This window comes from Pundamilia nyererei, unplaced genomic scaffold (assembly GCF_000239375.1).
Source record: "Pundamilia nyererei isolate P.nyererei 1_Seehausen unplaced genomic scaffold, PunNye1.0 scaffold00003, whole genome shotgun sequence".
NCBI classification, from domain to species: domain Eukaryota; kingdom Metazoa; phylum Chordata; class Actinopteri; order Cichliformes; family Cichlidae; genus Pundamilia; species Pundamilia nyererei.
This window is the reverse complement of record NW_005187404.1, coordinates 3,818,670-3,835,910: the sequence shown is the minus strand read 5'-3', so window position 1 is coordinate 3,835,910 and position 17,241 is coordinate 3,818,670. Positions and strand designations below refer to the sequence as shown.

At 40.3% G+C, this 17,241-nt stretch overlaps 1 protein-coding gene across 1 annotated transcript in view; it reads right to left on the bottom strand.

Annotated features, from left to right (window-relative positions):
• The window catches only part of grm5b (glutamate receptor, metabotropic 5b), a 76,648-nt gene that overhangs the window by 48,231 nt on the left and 11,176 nt on the right, over positions 1-17,241 (bottom strand). Inside the window, exons 5-6 of the mRNA XM_005720712.1 lie at positions 10,165-10,239; positions 9,576-9,750 (exon numbers count right to left, since the gene is read on the bottom strand). Of these exons, the coding sequence (XP_005720769.1) occupies positions 9,576-9,750; positions 10,165-10,239 (250 nt within the window). The remainder of the gene's footprint in view (positions 1-9,575; positions 9,751-10,164; positions 10,240-17,241) is intronic.

The following is a 17,241-nucleotide window of genomic DNA, read 5'->3' as shown; positions in this document are numbered from 1 at the left end:
TGTTTTGGATTTTGTACCTGTCTTGGTGTTTGCACGTGTTTTGGATTTTGCGTGTGTTTTGGATTTTGTAAGTGTTTTGTATTTTGTACGTGTTTTGGAGTTTGCACGTGTCTTGGATTTTGTACGTGTTTTGGAGTTTGTACGTGTTTTGGGGTTTGCATGTGTTTTGGATTTTGTACTTGTTGAGGAGTTTGTGCGTGCTATTTGGAATTTGTAAGTGTTTTGGAGTTTATACATGCTTTGTCTCTAGGGGCCACCGTATGTACATACTTATAGTTATAGAATATTCATAACATACTTCATACTGTGTACATTATAACATACCATAATAGACCCATTTCTGCAATATCTATATTATTGCTAATATATATTGTAATATATCTATATCATGGCTAAAGCATGGATCCATCATGGATGGATGCAAACTGCATTTCGTTGCCCTATACCTGTGACATGTGCAATGACAATAAAGTTGAATTCTATTCTATTCTATTCTATTCTAAAAGCTGCTTCCCTTGGTCTTTTTCCTCTTTCACTTCCTCTTCTCTCTTGGGGATCCTTTAAAGGGTTTTTGTGGTTTTAGTCTTGCTCTTATTTCTGATTAGTTTATTCTCACTGGACACTTTATTAGTTACACCTCGCTGGTACTGGGTTGGACCACCTTTTATAATCAGGACTGATTTAATTCTTCTTGGCATAGATTCAACAAGGTCCCCAGAAATTTGCTTGTGTAGCTGTGGTGTTTGAACAATGCTTAGCTGGAACAGACCAGGCCAAAAGGTGCCAAGAAACCCCCAAACAATTAAACCACCAGCAGCCTGAACTGTTCATACAACGCAGCATGGATACCTGCTTTAATGTTGTTTACACCACATTTTGACCATACCATCTGAATGCTGCAGCAGAAATTTAGTCTCATCAGATAGGACAACATTTTTCCAATCTTCTATTGTCTAATTTTGGTAAGACCGTGTGAATTATAGTCTGCATTATTGAATTAATCCAATTCCTCTAACTGATAGGAAGGGCACTTGGTGTGGTCTTCCGCTGGTTTAGTCCACCTGCATCAAGGTTAGACACGTTGTGCGTTCAGGGTATGTCACTGTATTTTCTCTCTTTCTGTTAGAGACACCTGTGCCATACACTTCAAGAATTTTGTACATTTGAATGTTAGTGTGAAAATGTATGCAGAAGTAAATTAATCTGTTTTGACACATTGGCTGGAAAATCAGCTAGTGTGGTAAATTTCTGTTTTTTCCTGTTATTAGCGATGTGCAAAGTCTTCAGACAGCTTTCGATTTTAGCAGGTGCAGACTGTAATTTTCAGTGGGTGAAATGGTAAAAGCAGAAAGTGTAGATTGTCACTAATCAGAATTAGTTCACGAGTAAAAATTCAGTCTTGTCAAGTTTGTTTTTGTAGAAGCATCACCCTGCATCACAGCCGAATAACTGCAAATAGGCTGGGTGTGTCTGTGGCTGCAAAATGTCCCTACAATGGCAGGTTTTCAATTTCAAGCGTCATACTGAACAACAATGAAGCTGCTGTCCCTGATATGGCTTTAAGTGTTTCTACTCAACTCACAAAATTCATTCATGAGAAAGACCCAGACAGAGAATATAAAAGCAGGGCACAAAGAAAGTGTCAAAAAGTGAGGAGCATGACAAAGAGGGAAGGAAGCAAGTCGGCCAAGGGAAGAAGCAGGTAGAGACAGACAGATAAAGACAGGGAACAGTGTGTGAGCTGAATAAAGAATTCTGTGATGTCGGGTAGTTTCATGCAACAGCCTTTTGATCGGCTGTCTTAGCGGACTTCACCCAAACTGACAACAGAAAATGGAAGCTAAGGCAGAGTTTTATTGGAGTTTATAAAGTGAAGTCATACACCTTCTGCCAGAGCTCTTTGATATGTAGTTGACATTTTTGACACCACTGAATGAAAAGATCCAAGGCTCTTTGCTTTGTGAATTTCTTCCATTGTCAAATTCACAAGGAAACTTTTGATGTGGTACAACAAAAGAATGTCAGGAACAGTGATGAAAACGGGGTGCTTGTTTAAAAAATTCAAATATCGTGAAGGATGTTTCTACAAATGTGCATATTTGTCCAATAACAAGCTGTGTGGATTATTGTTGTTATTCCTTTTTTAAGCGGTATTAAAGGAATACCTGTTAGCTAGACCTGAACCATTGCTAGCTACTGTTAATGTAAAAGTTTGTTAAGCCACAAAGACAGCAGTTTTTTCTTAATACAATAGGCACCTGACATGAGGGGTGAAGCAGGGTTATGTCTGCACATAACAAACAACTTAGGAAAAAAATTAAATAATATCTTTAGGTTTGTTATTAGCAGCCTGTTGCAAAAACACCTCATTTGTTCCCACTTCTTCTCAGTGGAAGGGTGGCTGTCAAGAAGCCATTCTTAAGGAAGGGAAACAGGGAGAAAAGACTGAGTTATGCCACATTACACGAGAACTGGACAGAAAATGCATCTAGCGCTTTACTTAGTCCCTAAGGACCCCAAAGCACTTCACACTACATTCAGTCATCCACCCATTCACACACTGGTGATGGAAAGCTACATTGTAGCCACAGCTACCCTGGGGCGCACTGACAGAGGCAAGGCTGTTGGACACTGGTTCCACCGGGCCCTCTGACCACCACCAGTAGGCAACAGGTGAAGTGTCTTGCCCAAGGACACAACGACCGAGACTGTCAGAGCCGGGGCTCGAACCGGCAACCTTCCGATTACAAGACGAACTGCCAACTCGCCACGATCGCTCAGTAAGTACAGAGGAGGTCAGAAGAAAGGTACAACAGTGGATTCCTACAGTCATCTGTAAAACAAGATGGGTCTTTCAACCAATGGTGTTGGGAATCTTGTCAAATTTCATGGAATTATGAACACAGAAAAATACCATCAGATTTTAAACCACTATGCAGTACTATCTGGAAAGCATCTGATTGACAGCAGTTTAATTTCTATCACTATCAGTCATGGATTGACCTTCACAGAGCCCAAACCTCAACATTATGGAAACAATCTGGGATCTTCGTATCCCCTTTTCCATTTCTATCTACTCAGATTGACCCGGCATGTTTTGCCACAGTTTTCAGCCACCTGGTAGCAGGTACTATTTTAATTCCTCGGAGTTCCAAACGATCTGAGCGGGTTCTAAAATGTGATGTCATCAGACTGCATGCCACCGATTGGCTGGTCAGTAGCGTCACTCCATGAGTCATGAGAGCGTCTCGTTTACGAAAATCAAAGCTGCCACTTTTAAAACCTTAAAACTAGAAAAATGGCTACAAAAACAACGCCATGTTCCCAAGTCTAACAAAAGTTCATACCAAATATTGACTTTCAAGCTCATTAGAATTCCACATCTCTATTTTTGCTTTATCTACTGTATTTCAATGAATCACTGCAACCATTTCTCGTTTTCCTAGCAAAATATAAAGAAATGAAAGGTGGCTCAAGACTTTTACACATTACTGTATGCACAGATTTTTTGTTTTTTTTAAGAAAACCTATTGAACTGAATGTTCAGCAAGAACAAACTGCATAAAATAACAAATTAATGGAAGAGAGAACCAGGCCTCAGCTCTCTACAGACAAGCTTTTAGTGTTTTCTGCAAATTCAAATGACTGAAATTAGAGCACTGGTTAAAGATTCACATTTCATATACAGATGGACATCTTCACTGCTCCAAGGAACAGTTTATTTTTTTAATTAAAAGTGTCTGATAGAGATTAATTCAAAGCTAGATGCTCCTGATGCCTCGAATGTTGAGTCATTAGCACAGCTTTCCAGTGTTAAATTTTTAAATCCAATTTGCACCCATGCCAACAGTTTACACTGGGTTATATTCAGTTAAAATGCATCTATCAGTGAACCTCTGGAAACCGTCAGTACACCACACTGAGATCACTCACTGTCACACGCAGCTGCACGCATGCACATTTACACACAGCGGAGGAAAATAAACACTAACGACGCATAATCACACGAAAAAACAAAAGGTCCCTCTTTCTCTCCCTCTCCCCATTTTCATCCTTCGATCATTCATTACGACATATTCCCTCGTGCCTAATTGTCATCCGTCTTTTATTTCAAAGCTTTAAAAAGAAACAGCAGAATTCATTTCTATCATTTCGCCAATTAAATTACATGAAACGGCTCTTGTTTTAATCAAGGGTTAATTAACATGATACTAGAAAACATTACACAGCTCCATGACCACTAACAGACTGAAACCTGCACTTGTACGGTATGAGTGTGAGGATCAGCACCTGCGGGTGTCCGCATGTAAATGTGTGCGGATGTATCCAAAGCGCAGCAGTGATGCGTAAATTACATTCCTACTGAGAGGTTTGCTTCTTATGTGCGACAACAAATCTTTTATACCCTGATATGCGAATGTGACACACACACTGTCTGCTCTCTGCCCTGATCTGCTAATCTCTCCTCTCTTCAATCACAGTCTCCCTTCTTCTTTCTGAATTGCTTCTTCCCCTCCTCGGTCTGATTTCTTTCTCTGCCCTCACTATGTCTTTGGCCTCATCTCATGATTATACAGGTGCACAACCCACTAAAAACCAATTCTGAAGGCAGGCTGCTTTGAGTCACTCAAACGTTTTACCATGAGATTTTTTTTTCTCCAATTTCTCTCAGTCTAAAACACAGGCATGTTGGGCCTTAACCCACAGCTGGGGTGTGAAGTGCGACACTGCAGGGCCTCCATGCACTGATAAGCCACAACATAAAAATCACTGAAACCTTTTTATAGTTGATCATGTTGTTACAAAGCAATGTTCTGCTTTGAAAGCTTGGGTTCTGGTGTTACCAGCGCCATGCAGCACCCAACTAAACCTGACTGCAGACCATGCACGCCTCTCACAACATCCTGGTGCTGGATATCAAAGGATACCACTGTCAGTGTTGTTCTCTAGTGGGAGGTACACAATATTGGGCAGGTGGTTACAATGCTGTGCTTGACAGGTATACATCACGCTGTTATTCATGGGAAGAAAAGAAAGCAGCAGAGAGCGAGAGATGACAAGATAGAGTCATAAGTGAATGGAGAGATGATAAGAAAGGAGAAAGAGTATTTAGACCTGTGGGGACAGATCTGGACAAAAGATGTATGGAAGTCAAAGCATTGTGTGTAAGAAATTAACTAAATTAGCCATAAATACATATATATAAGCCCTTCATCCAACAGAGATGATGTCAGGCCACAGAAAACCTCAGAATACAAACACATTTACTGACAGTCAAACACACACACATATATAGATGCACCCACGCAATCACATAGCCATTCACATAAACACATGCGCCTGCGCCACATATCACCCCAGCTGCTATGCTGGATTCATCCAAATATGGCTGGGGATATTTCCATGGCAACAGCAGGCAGAAGGGGTGCAGACTCATGCGGGATGATCTCCAGAGAGACTCTGCTTTTTGACTTTTTGATTCTAACTATTCACTTTCAATTCATTCAGCAGTATATGAGTCTCTTCAGCAGAGTCAGAGAGTCTGCCTCTTATGGAAATACAGACAAACCAGCACTGGTTACACGTTGGCTGACACAGTAATTCCCTGCAGCACCGCAAGCCTTCAAAAAATTTCCATCTACTGGTTTTAAACACATTTTGTAGTTGAAACATTTGCCTTTTTTACTTTCTAACCAATGTTCTCTATCTGTTTTAATACATTTACTTTGTGAGAAATAATGTGCACATTGTTACTAGCACTTCCCTGAAATGCGGCGTAACAGGTAACTGAGAAGCAGTGCTTGAGCAGGAGACATATCAAAGTATAATAGCCGACCATAAAATGCAGAAAATCTCACTAAAGTGGCGGCTGAAACTGATTTATCTCTCGCTGTCACTAAAAAGACTTCATCAGACTTCATAAAGGAGATAGTGTTTCACTTGAAGACAAATAGGAGGCTACTAAGTTGACAGAGAGAAAAACTGATGCTATGACAGAACCTGCATTTATGTTATTGCACTGAGTGTGCGGGGGTATCTACGTGTCCCGTGTGGATATCGATTTTTATCTCAGCCCAGCTATTCATTAATGGGCTTGTAGCCCTCTGGCACCATAAGGAATTATAGAAGAGAAGCAATAAACATATTCAGATGCAGGAAGGAGAATCTCTGGGTCTACATTATGCTGCCTATGGGTCCGTGTGTGTAAGACATTAGTTTTCTTGCGATGTGATAGTGAGCCCCAGGACCTGATTTGGGTGTTAAGATTATTTCAAGAGGGAAGAAGATAAAAAATATAAAATCAGAAAAGCACTTAAACAAAGCAACCATTGAGGGTTCATAAAATCGGCAAAATCTAAATTTCAAGTTGTTGCAAAACTACAGAACTGAGGAGTTTGTAACAAATACAATGTTACGTGCAACACTGTTACACTGTTAATGTAGGAGCCGAGCCTAGATGTAGAATAGTCTTAAAATGTGAAGGGCACAGTGAGGGATAAATTACAGACCACCAATTTACTCAGATTAAATGCTTGTATTTCATGTGGCACTTGGCTTATTTAAACAGTATAAATATGGACCCTGGCGATCCAGAGATCTTGTGGTATTCCATGCTCATTTGCCCTCCATAAACCTGCTTTATCATCATCTTTGTGATTCTGCGGTAATCTAATTATCCTGCATTATACACCTGTCTCCCCAACTGGATTAATCAGAAGCTCCTTTCACAGACCTCCAGTTAGCAGGGCGCCCACCCGTGACCATCTCCAATTTACAACTACAGTTCATTTATGATAGTGATTCCTAAGGAAAGCTGGTTTTTAATTAATTGACCAAATCAAAACAGACTGGCTGATTTTTAGTCCTGATAACTTCTGCTGAGTGAAGAATAACTCTTCTGTTTTCGTTACTAAAACGGAGATGACGACGATGTAATTGTGACACCATAGTGATGTCCCACAGCTGACTTTTTTCCTACACTTCATTATGCATTGCAATTGATGGGTCTCATTCACTAATGTGGAAAGAAATTTGTTTTTTGTACATAAAATAACTGCAAATTTGTGACATGTGCACACCAGATGATTTTCTTCTTACCACCATTTGTATGTCAGTGAATCAAGTCCAAACAAAAGAATCAAAGTAAACTTAAACAGATGAGGAAAAAAGAACGCAATGCAGGAAAAAAACAACAGAATCTCTTCAGTTACTGGACAAACATCAGTAAGCAGGTATTTGTCAAAACCTTATAGTCACAATCACAACATCCCGCTAGGATTAATGGGTCATTTTCATTGTTATTTAATGCACTAGTAACAAGGTGGTTTAATTCAGGCCTTTTTCGTGAATCAGCTTGACTTTATCATTTGTGAATACTCATGATATCCAGCAGAGTGTGACCAAATTCAGGCAAGGAAACATTGATCAATCACAAATTTGTATGTAAAACGTTCACATGCACAGTTTGTGAATGAGGCCTTTTGTCACTGTTAATTTTATTTTTTCCCCTGGAGGTTCTGTTGAAATTATCCATTAAACTCTTTATATCATACATAGTCAGACCTAACAAAGAACTTCTCCCCTGACAGTGCATCAAAGTTACGACTGATTAAGTCCTTTAATTCTGTGAGGACAGAAAATGTCTGCCTACTTCATGATCGTTCTCTCTCTCTCACTTCAATCTCTAATTGCAGACTGAGTACAGTAGACTTTACCTCATATAGACAGCGATGATGATGATGATGATGTTGATGAGGAGGATAATGATGATGATGAGTAAGATGGTAATGAGCATCAAGGTGGTGATGACAACAAATATGATGCAGGGCATGATGATTTAGTGAAACAGCAGAGATCACTGGGGGGAAAAGTAGAACAGAATTGGAACCAGTTACACTTGTGCCATTTTAAAGGCAACCCCATCATGTTGTTTCCAGTATATGCAAAAAGCTATTGTTTTTCCTCTTCGCATGCTGGCTGGCATAGGTGCTAAAATCATTATTCATCTTATGTTAATCAACAGTTGGCATGGCAACCGTAACTCGAGAGGCTTAGAAGCAACTTTCATACAGACGTATGTAGCCACACACACACACACACACACACACACACACACACACACACACACACATATACACAGATGTAGGTAAAAACTGTTGATTTGGAAAGTTTTTCTTTCTGCATATCAATTCATCCACACAGAAATGGAGCTTTATGTGAAAACGACCTCATATAACCAAATGTTAGTGCATACTCTACCACGACAATGTCTCTAGTTGTAATACTGAGTGTTTATCACCACTCCTGATGCAAAAAATGTAGCTTTTCCATAAACTGGCGTTTTGGGTTTGTCCGTTCATTCATTATTAACTGCGGATATTATTTTATTTAAAAATTAAGGCAGCTTTTCTAAGGAATACCTCAAACAAGACTTAGAAAATGATTGTTACATTATCTAATCATTTCCTGCAGCCTTCACCCCCGTCTGTGGCAGAGACAGATCTCCATTTATGAAATGCATCAGTTTTTATTTCAGTTTCTAGAATTTTATAACGAAGTCTTTATCTGTCCAACTCAGCTCAGTCGTTTACAGCAATTGGTGTGTCCATTAAGCTTATGTTTGCAAAAGACACATTCATTTATTATTATTATTATCATTATTAATATTATTATTATAGATATATCCAACAAATACAGTTCAATCAGTCACAACCAGCTGGGGATGTGTGCAGCACTGCTAGTCAAAAACCAGCTACTTTGAAGCACAGACTGGGCTTTGAAGTCTATTCATCAGCAGCATGCACATTTTCTGCAAAAAAACAAAAACAAAAAACAGAGCAGAGACTAGCTGAAAGTATATATTTACCAGATGGGTTCTTATTAAATGTTCATAAGTGTGGCTATAATGGTTGTTATTGACACTTACATTTCTGATTTTTTTTTTTTAGTTTCAGTTACATCAGTCAGTTGACCTCCAAACATGCAAAAACCATCACAAAACCATCCAACAGTGCAACATGAAATCACTAAATGTCTTCTTTTACCAGCAGACGAAACAAATTCATGAAAAACAGATTTTAAGCATTTTTCCAGAAAGAAGTGCTTAAAATATTATTTTTAACAAAATGTTTAAATAAACATTGATCCAGTTATCGACTGATCAACTAAATAGCTGTGTCTGCAATTCTCAAAGACTGAGAGGGTTAGTTTAGAGAAGAGCACTAAGCCACAGCATCTGCCTTGTAAGGACAGATTTTTTTCATTATTTTCCAGCTAATGTTTTTTAATTGATTTAATAACACTGCAATCTGCAAACCCACTGGCTACTCTGCTGACTGAAAACAGATACTTTTTTAAGCCTTCCTGTAGTTCTTTCACAAATTCCTCATCAGTCTACTGGTCAGTTTGTGAATGCAAATAAACCTAAAAGGCCTATGAAAAACAATATCACTCCCATTTGAGCTTGCATTGTGGCCTAAGGCTTTTATTTTCATCAAACCGCACAAATTGAAACCTCCAGTACCAAAAACACAGAGGAGTTGCATGTTATAGAGTACATATTTAGCCCCACTAACCTGCCGATGAGAAGAAACTCTCCAACCAGTCCCTGGCGCCTCATAGCCATGAGGATATTTCGGACAGTCATGCCTTCACAGAAACATGCCACTACTCTAGCCTTAGGCAGATGGGCCCTCAGTCTCTCCAGCAGCCGATCAAAGCTCTGCTCTCCGGCATTGCTCCAGATTTTCCCTGTCACACAAACACAGTTCTGTGATTCTCATGTGGTACTCACAATGTAAGCATTTTAGAAGAAATTAAAAAATGAACAACACAATGACTTACAATCTCACCTTCTTTAAAAAAAATACTATTCCTGTTTATTTAGAATTAAGCTGTACTTTAAAGTAATTTTGACTTTTGTTTAACAGGCTGTTTGTGTTGACAGCATTAGGTGTACGACACAGTAGAGATGGTAATGCCCTTCCTAATGCTAAGCAGCACTTTATGTGGGTAATGCACTTCTGCTCAATTGCTTTTGAATCAGTACTAAACTATTTACTAACTAAAATTCCAGCAAGCCTTTTCCGATTTAATATATTTTAAACAATGTTTATGACTCATACAGTTGACTTCACTGTGGTTTTTTTGACCTGCGTCTCTTACCAGAGTGGGCGATACAGATGCCCTCCTTGGCTGCCATGTCCTTGAACGCCCCCATCCCACTTTCACCATAGTTCCCTAGAAACACACAAAAAAGGTGACATTTTTAATTAGTTCAGTTTTGAGGCAGAATTACTTAACTTTTTCAAAAGGAGAGGAAAATGTCTCTGTGTCGACAGATGGAAGCACATAGAGAGATAGATGAACTACTCCACACAGGAACTTGGGAAAATGTCAGGAGAATCAAGTCTAGACATTGCCCAAAGTTGCCCTTTCTCACATTTATCTCACAGCAGTTGAGAGTCCACTTCTGATAGTTTCTCTCTACTGGAAATCCAAGTGAAATAATGGGTTGCATGGACAGAGTAAGCCATCACACAGATTTTGTGGTAGGGAATTGGCAGATCAATGATGATTAAAGATCACTTAATATCGGATTCAATAGCAGAAAGACAGAGTTTGGCACCTTTCAGACCTGATGTTGCTGAGCTGGCCATTTCATTCCCTCCGTTTAAAAATGTACCAGACTATTGATTTTTCCCACTCATTAAGTTTTTCCTGTCTATCCGATGGGTTTATTTTGGGCTTTTTAGACTAATAATGGCATCACTGGTGCCCTGTTCCAGTCTGAGGTCCAGTCCAGTGGTACTGAATAGACTGAAACATTGATTTAGGTCAGGCAATCATGGGGGCTAGTCAATAGCAACGGTTTCCCAAGGAACTGCCTGTATACTCTCACCATATGAGGCCGGGCATTGTTGTGCACCAGGAGGAACCCTGGACCTGCTACACCACCATAGGGTCTGACGATGGATCTAGGCATTTCATCCCAATACCTAATGGTAGCCAGGGTAGCGTTGCCTAGCTAGAAAAGGTTTTGTGCATCCCTCCATGGATATGCCTCCCCAGACCATCACTGATATACCATCAATGCTGAACGGTGTTACGCTCTCCACGACTTCTTCCTGGCTCAGGGTGAACCTCCTCTCATCTTTGAAAAGCACAGGGCACCAGCGGTGGACCTGCCATTTCTGGTATTCTATGCAAATGGTAATCAAACTCCACAGTGCCAGTCAGTGAGTACAGGGCTCCCTAAAGGATGAAGTCCGTTTCTGATTCGTTGGTCAAAGACATTTTGTTGTACTACCTGTGCAACCTCTGTAGCGTCCAGGTATTGCCTTGTGATACCAGTAGTGACACTGCCTCTAGCTAAAAGCTAAAACTAGTGATAAACCAGTCCAAAAAGAGGTGCAGGGGAAAAAACATCTGTGGCCTCCAGCTGTAACACCTTTTCTGTTTTAGGGGTTGTCTCACCGTTGCCCCTCTAGTGTACCTGCTCTTAATTTCATTAACACCAACAGCTGAAAGTAATTACCCCTCCTTCTTAACTGACCAGATAAATATTGCATTAGTTTAACTGGCCTGATGCTACATCCTGATTAAAAACAGTTTCACTTTTGTCATTCACAACTTGATTGTCGCATTTAAAATCCACTGTGGTGGTGTACAAAGTCAAAATCACAACAATTGCCTTTGTCCAACAAATTGTGGACTTAACTGTAGACAGATAGATGCCTGCATGCTGAAATTTGTGTCAGAGAAAGCATCTCCCCACTGTGGCACCCCTTTCTTTGCCAGAGAAAGTGGGTGACCTGGAATTTATGCTAATGAAGGGTTGTACACACTGGCAAAGAACATGATAGGATTCCCCTCTCTAATTTTTCCTCCTCTTCCCTCTTATCTCCTTCCCTTCTCAATGTTGATTGAAGAAAAGATCAAAACCCCCCTCTTTTTATCTAATGTTTGTTTCTTCCGGTGTGTTTGTAACAGAATGCAACCTAATTACGCATCATTGATCTGTGCAGCACATAAATTGATGAGGAGGAAAAAAGAAGAGGTCAAGGGAGAAATGAGGAAGAGAAAAATTATACAGAAATTAGAAGCGGTCCCACAGTCCCAGACCACTGTGGATCTTGCTCTGTGTGTGTGTGTGTGTGTGTGTGTGTGTGTGTGTGTGTGTGTGTGTGTGTGTGTGTGTGTGTGTGTGTGTGTGTGTTTCTGTCTACAGTCAGGCCAGTCAGTGTGGTGGAGTGAAGTGTAAAGTCCTGTAATTAGTGTCTCAGTGAGAGGAGTGGGAGACAGATGGTGCAGACCATCCTTTGACACACACACAGACGTACGCACGCACACACACGCACACACACACACACGCACAAACACACACAGCTACCATCATCAAAATCGATAAAGCTTGTAACCTACTTCACTCAGGACTCAACAGGGATTTCTGTGTGAGACATCTCGCCCTCTCTCACTTTTTCTCTTTCAGTAAAGTTGCCGTGGTTCTCTTTAGCTCTCTTTTTCTGCCTCTCACTCTCTCGGTTCTACTCAACAATGCTAACACACTGTCAAACAAACACACTTTTGCTCCCACCATTCCTAAACAAAAGCCAGCCCACACGCATAAAAGGGCTGCAACTGGTAGCAGTCTTCTCTTCCTCTGTACTGGTTCATTTGTCTGTCAGGGAAACTTTCTGGCCATCACTGGCATGCATTTTGATTCCAAGCCTAGCATCAGTTCTGATGGAGTGATGGAGCTTATGTTTGATAGCAGCAACACAAATTTGGACAGAGGCAACAAAAAATTGTATAGTGCAAAAAAAAAATTGTGTTAACTGTCAACAGTTCAGTAACATGATCGGGTATTAAAATGCATCTTAGAGAGGCAGGGTTTCTCAGATGTAAAGATGGGCAGAGGATCATCAATCTGCAAACAGCTGTGCCTACTGTGAATAATAATCTTCAATATAAATCTGTACAAACTTATAATATCTCATCATCTACAGCATATAATATCATCAAAAGATTCCAGGAATCTGAAGAAATCTCTGTGCACAAGGGACAAACCCCCTCAAAATCCATATTTAATGCTCATAATCTTTGGGCCCTCAGGCACCACTGCATTAAAAACAGGGATGATTCTGTTATGGAACATTCCAGAAATCATTGTCTGAACACAATTCACTGTGGCATCCACACTCCAGGTTAAAGCTCTATAATGCAAAGAAGAAACCACATGTGAACATGAACCAGGAACACTGGTGTTTTCTCAGAACCAAAGCTCATTTAAAATCGACCTAGGAAAGCGGAAAAGCTGTTCTCATCAGGAATCTGGGTCTGCCTGTGGTCAGTGGAAATGTTATGCATCTTTTTCCTCATACGCAGCTTCATTTTGTTGCATACATAACAATCATTAATTCCCATTAAAAGCATAGCAATAGGTCAGACATGTCTCCCCTATAATAATGACCATGCAGTTAGTCCCTCTAGCGCCTGGTCTGAAGGATGTTTGGCAAACTACTATCTGTCTTAACAGAAGCCATTAAATTGATTCCCTGAACATGAGTTCTGAAACCTGAGGACAAGCCAATTTGAGGAGATGCAGTCTTGTGACCCCATGCTCATTAAACCACAAGCCATTGTTGTTGTTTGGGGACCCATCCAGAAACTGTCCTTCTTTGAATCTTCACCCTTAGGCAACACTTTTTTTCCCTTCTTGTCCATTCATTAAACCTTTCTCTACGCTGCCCTTTCTAACCCCTCCTACTTTCATCTTCCTCAATCCTAAAAAGGCACAGGAGTTAAATAGACAAGGACCATGTTTTGTCCCAGAGTCTGAGTGTGAGACACAATGGCAGAAAGGAGGACGACGAGAACAGAGAGGAAGACAAAATGCAGAGGATGAGAGGCAGAGGGAGAATCTGCAGTGCTAGGATCAAATGAGTCAATAAAGACCAACAGGAGAAAGAAATGAGAAAAGACAAAACGGTAGTGTGGAGGGAAAGTTGACATCTTGATTTATTAAAACATTGATCAACTTCTGTTTCAGCGTGCTGGGGTGACACATGTCAAATATCATGCCAATAAATCCCATTCAGCTGAATTGGATTGAGGTGAACAGAGGAACACAGAGAGAAATGGGGGAGGAAGGCCGCAGAGAGAGAGTGAAACAAAGAAATGGTAAACTCGGTGTGGTGGAGGATGATAATGATGATTCTGGCTGATTAAAGTCACACAATGAACAGTGAGTTGTTGGACTCGCAACCTATTGTGATCATCGCGTGAGACCGTGTGGTAGAAACACATGTGATGGTGCATTAGGAAAATGCTGACGGTAGAGAGAGGGTCCCATTCCCTCCACAGCATTTAGTGATGCAGATAAGTATACTCAGCTACAAGCAGGTCTCTCCAAGGTGCTCTACAAAGGCTTCATTCCAAGAACTGTCAGTGTTTCTGCCACTGTCCCACAGACATCACCTAAATTAAAAGGTCATTTATGAATTTTTTTTTAATATATGCTCCATGCAACTGACCTTTCAATTCTCTTGATGCTATTTTATCAAATGTCTTGGAACACGATATATCTGAGGTGTTACGTTACAGTTCCTGCCATAATTCACCTTCAGCGTCTGTGGTTAAAGTGACCAAAGGAAGGCTATATAATGATATTCTACTTATTCTCTGTTAATAGTAGTGGCCTATGTGATACATTTAAATCGACCTTTGATAAGGTACTGTGACGTTTGAAGTTTGAGGATTAGACATTGACATATTCACGAAAGAACAAGCACCCATTAAAACTGAGTTACAGAGAGAACCTGTTACTTTGCATTAAAGGTTGTGAGAAAGTGCTTGGCTCGAGAGTTCTTACGTCCATCTCAGGCATTGATTTTAGCAGTCACAGCTGAAAAAACATTCTGTCAGGCCCAGACAGTCTGCGTTACACAACCAAGAAACAGTAATAACGTCAACATATTGCATGCATGTACCTTACATCCTCCTGGTGAAAAAAAATACAGTATTTCATTACTTCAGTGTAATGACTTTGCTGATATTCCATGTATTCCAGTATCTTGCATATCACTTTCCCCCGTCTTTTGCCTCCAGATGCAAAATTTTAATGCAGAGAATTAATGAGTCTCTGTAACACCCCCCACCACCAGCAGCAGCAGAAGCAGCAGCAGCACCACCACCACTACCAATCTTGTTCCGAATCTTCAGCTCCTGTACGCTCTCTTATCTACTGCAAGCACTCCACATCCTAATACACACACAGACACACCTTGTACTCTGTCTTCTGTCATTTTCTGGCATTATTATCATCGGTTCCCTGCATTCTCTCTTCTCTCCTTGTTCCCCATTCCCAATTTATCTTGGTCCTTTTAAAAAAAATAATAAATAAAAAAAATAATCCTTCATTTCCCTTATTTTTTCCTACAGTTCTCTCCCCACCCCCACCTTATATGTCCTCTCCCTTCAGTCTCCACTTCTTTTCCATCCATTACATTTCATCTTAATTCATTCTCTCTGTCACACTAATTGTTTTTGTCATGTTTTGCATTTGACAAGGCAGAATCTGACCTTGAAAACCTGTTTCAAGGTTAAGCTGAGTCTTTGTAATTGAAAAGACCACTATTTTCTGCACATTTAAGCTAATACAAATACTCTAAGGCATACATTTCTGTAGAAATGTTGATAATATCGTGCACATTTCTCATGTGCTGCTAGAAGTGTCAGGACTCTGGTGGTGTCATGCATCGTATGGCACCAGGATGCCAGAAGAAAATCTTTTGGGTCCTGTGGAACACGCAGTCGAGCTTCTGTGAAGTGGGTTTATTACAGTCCATTCAGTAGATTCTAGATAAATCCAGGGTGTAGGCAGTTTGAAGGTTTTATCAATGTTTTGCTGGAATTTTGTTGGATTCCCTGCCTTGTGCTTAAGAGTGGAGACACACACTGTCCTGCTGGAGAAGACCATTGCCATCAGGGGCTCTTGTATAGTCTGCCAAGTTGTACACACCTAAATAATGTCCATGTGAATGTCAGGACCTAAGGCTTCTGCACAAAACAGTGCTTAGACAGTAATTTCCTACTTTATGTTCCTCAATCATCCATTCACAGCCAAACGAGCACTTTTTTCTATGTTTTAGTGCTTTTTGACTTGCACAAGGATATTAAGCATGCAGAACAGCCAGGGATCCAACCAACAGTGGTTTTAATGTTGTAGCTGTTCTGTATACATGCTGTTATAACATTATAGGTGAGCCCACAGGCACACTCTTATTACAAAGAAAACAAAAATGTCACACATATGCACTATATTGTTCTAAATATGTGACCTGATCTTTCTGTAGCTCTTCATTTAAATAAACAAATTCAGACAAGATTTATAAATATGTCTCAACATCTGTGAACAAATCCCTTTCTCAGTTTCACCGGAGGAGAATTAAAGCAAATAAGGATTTAATTTCACAACGTTTTACTAGAATCAATCCATGTTACCAGGGTTCAGTGAGTCATATGCTCACTCACGCTCAATCAGTTTTAACTAAACATTTATTATCGCACAGCTCTACAGTGAAAGCGTTTGTGAGAGAAATTTATAGTGTATGAAAATCATTTGGGTGCACTAGCGCAAATTACTTCGTGCTGACTTGTGGCACTCTTATTAGCAAATCTCAGGGTACAAAACACTCAGCAGCCTTATTTCTTCAAATGAACAGATCTGCTGTTTCTCACATACACACATAAACTTATTTCTCTTATACACACAAACCTATATGCATATACACATATATACTCTTAGATAATTGCACACCACTAACACACACACCTACGCGCACACACACAGACTCATTACACCTAAATTCAAAAGCTCTTGCAGCAGCTGGAGGCAAAGCCAGAGGCCCGGATCAACAGTCCTTGATATGTGTTTGTGTGTGTGCTTATCGCTCTTTATCGTACACTTTCAGGTTCAATAGCTGTTCTCTCAGCAGGCACAGAGGTACTCATTGTCCTGCAGTTCAGGTAGCTGTTGCACTATCTTCAGCATCTTCCACCAGTGAACCAAGTGACTCAACTCACCGATAACTTCAGGGTGAGAGAGTGAATGAATGAGTCACGCAAATCCTGCAAGTACTCTCTCTGTCTGTACTACACAATCCTCCTCCAGGTTTTCACATGCTTTTCCCTTGTTGTTTTCCATTGAGGATGGAGGCATTTATTTTGAGAGTTCGATCT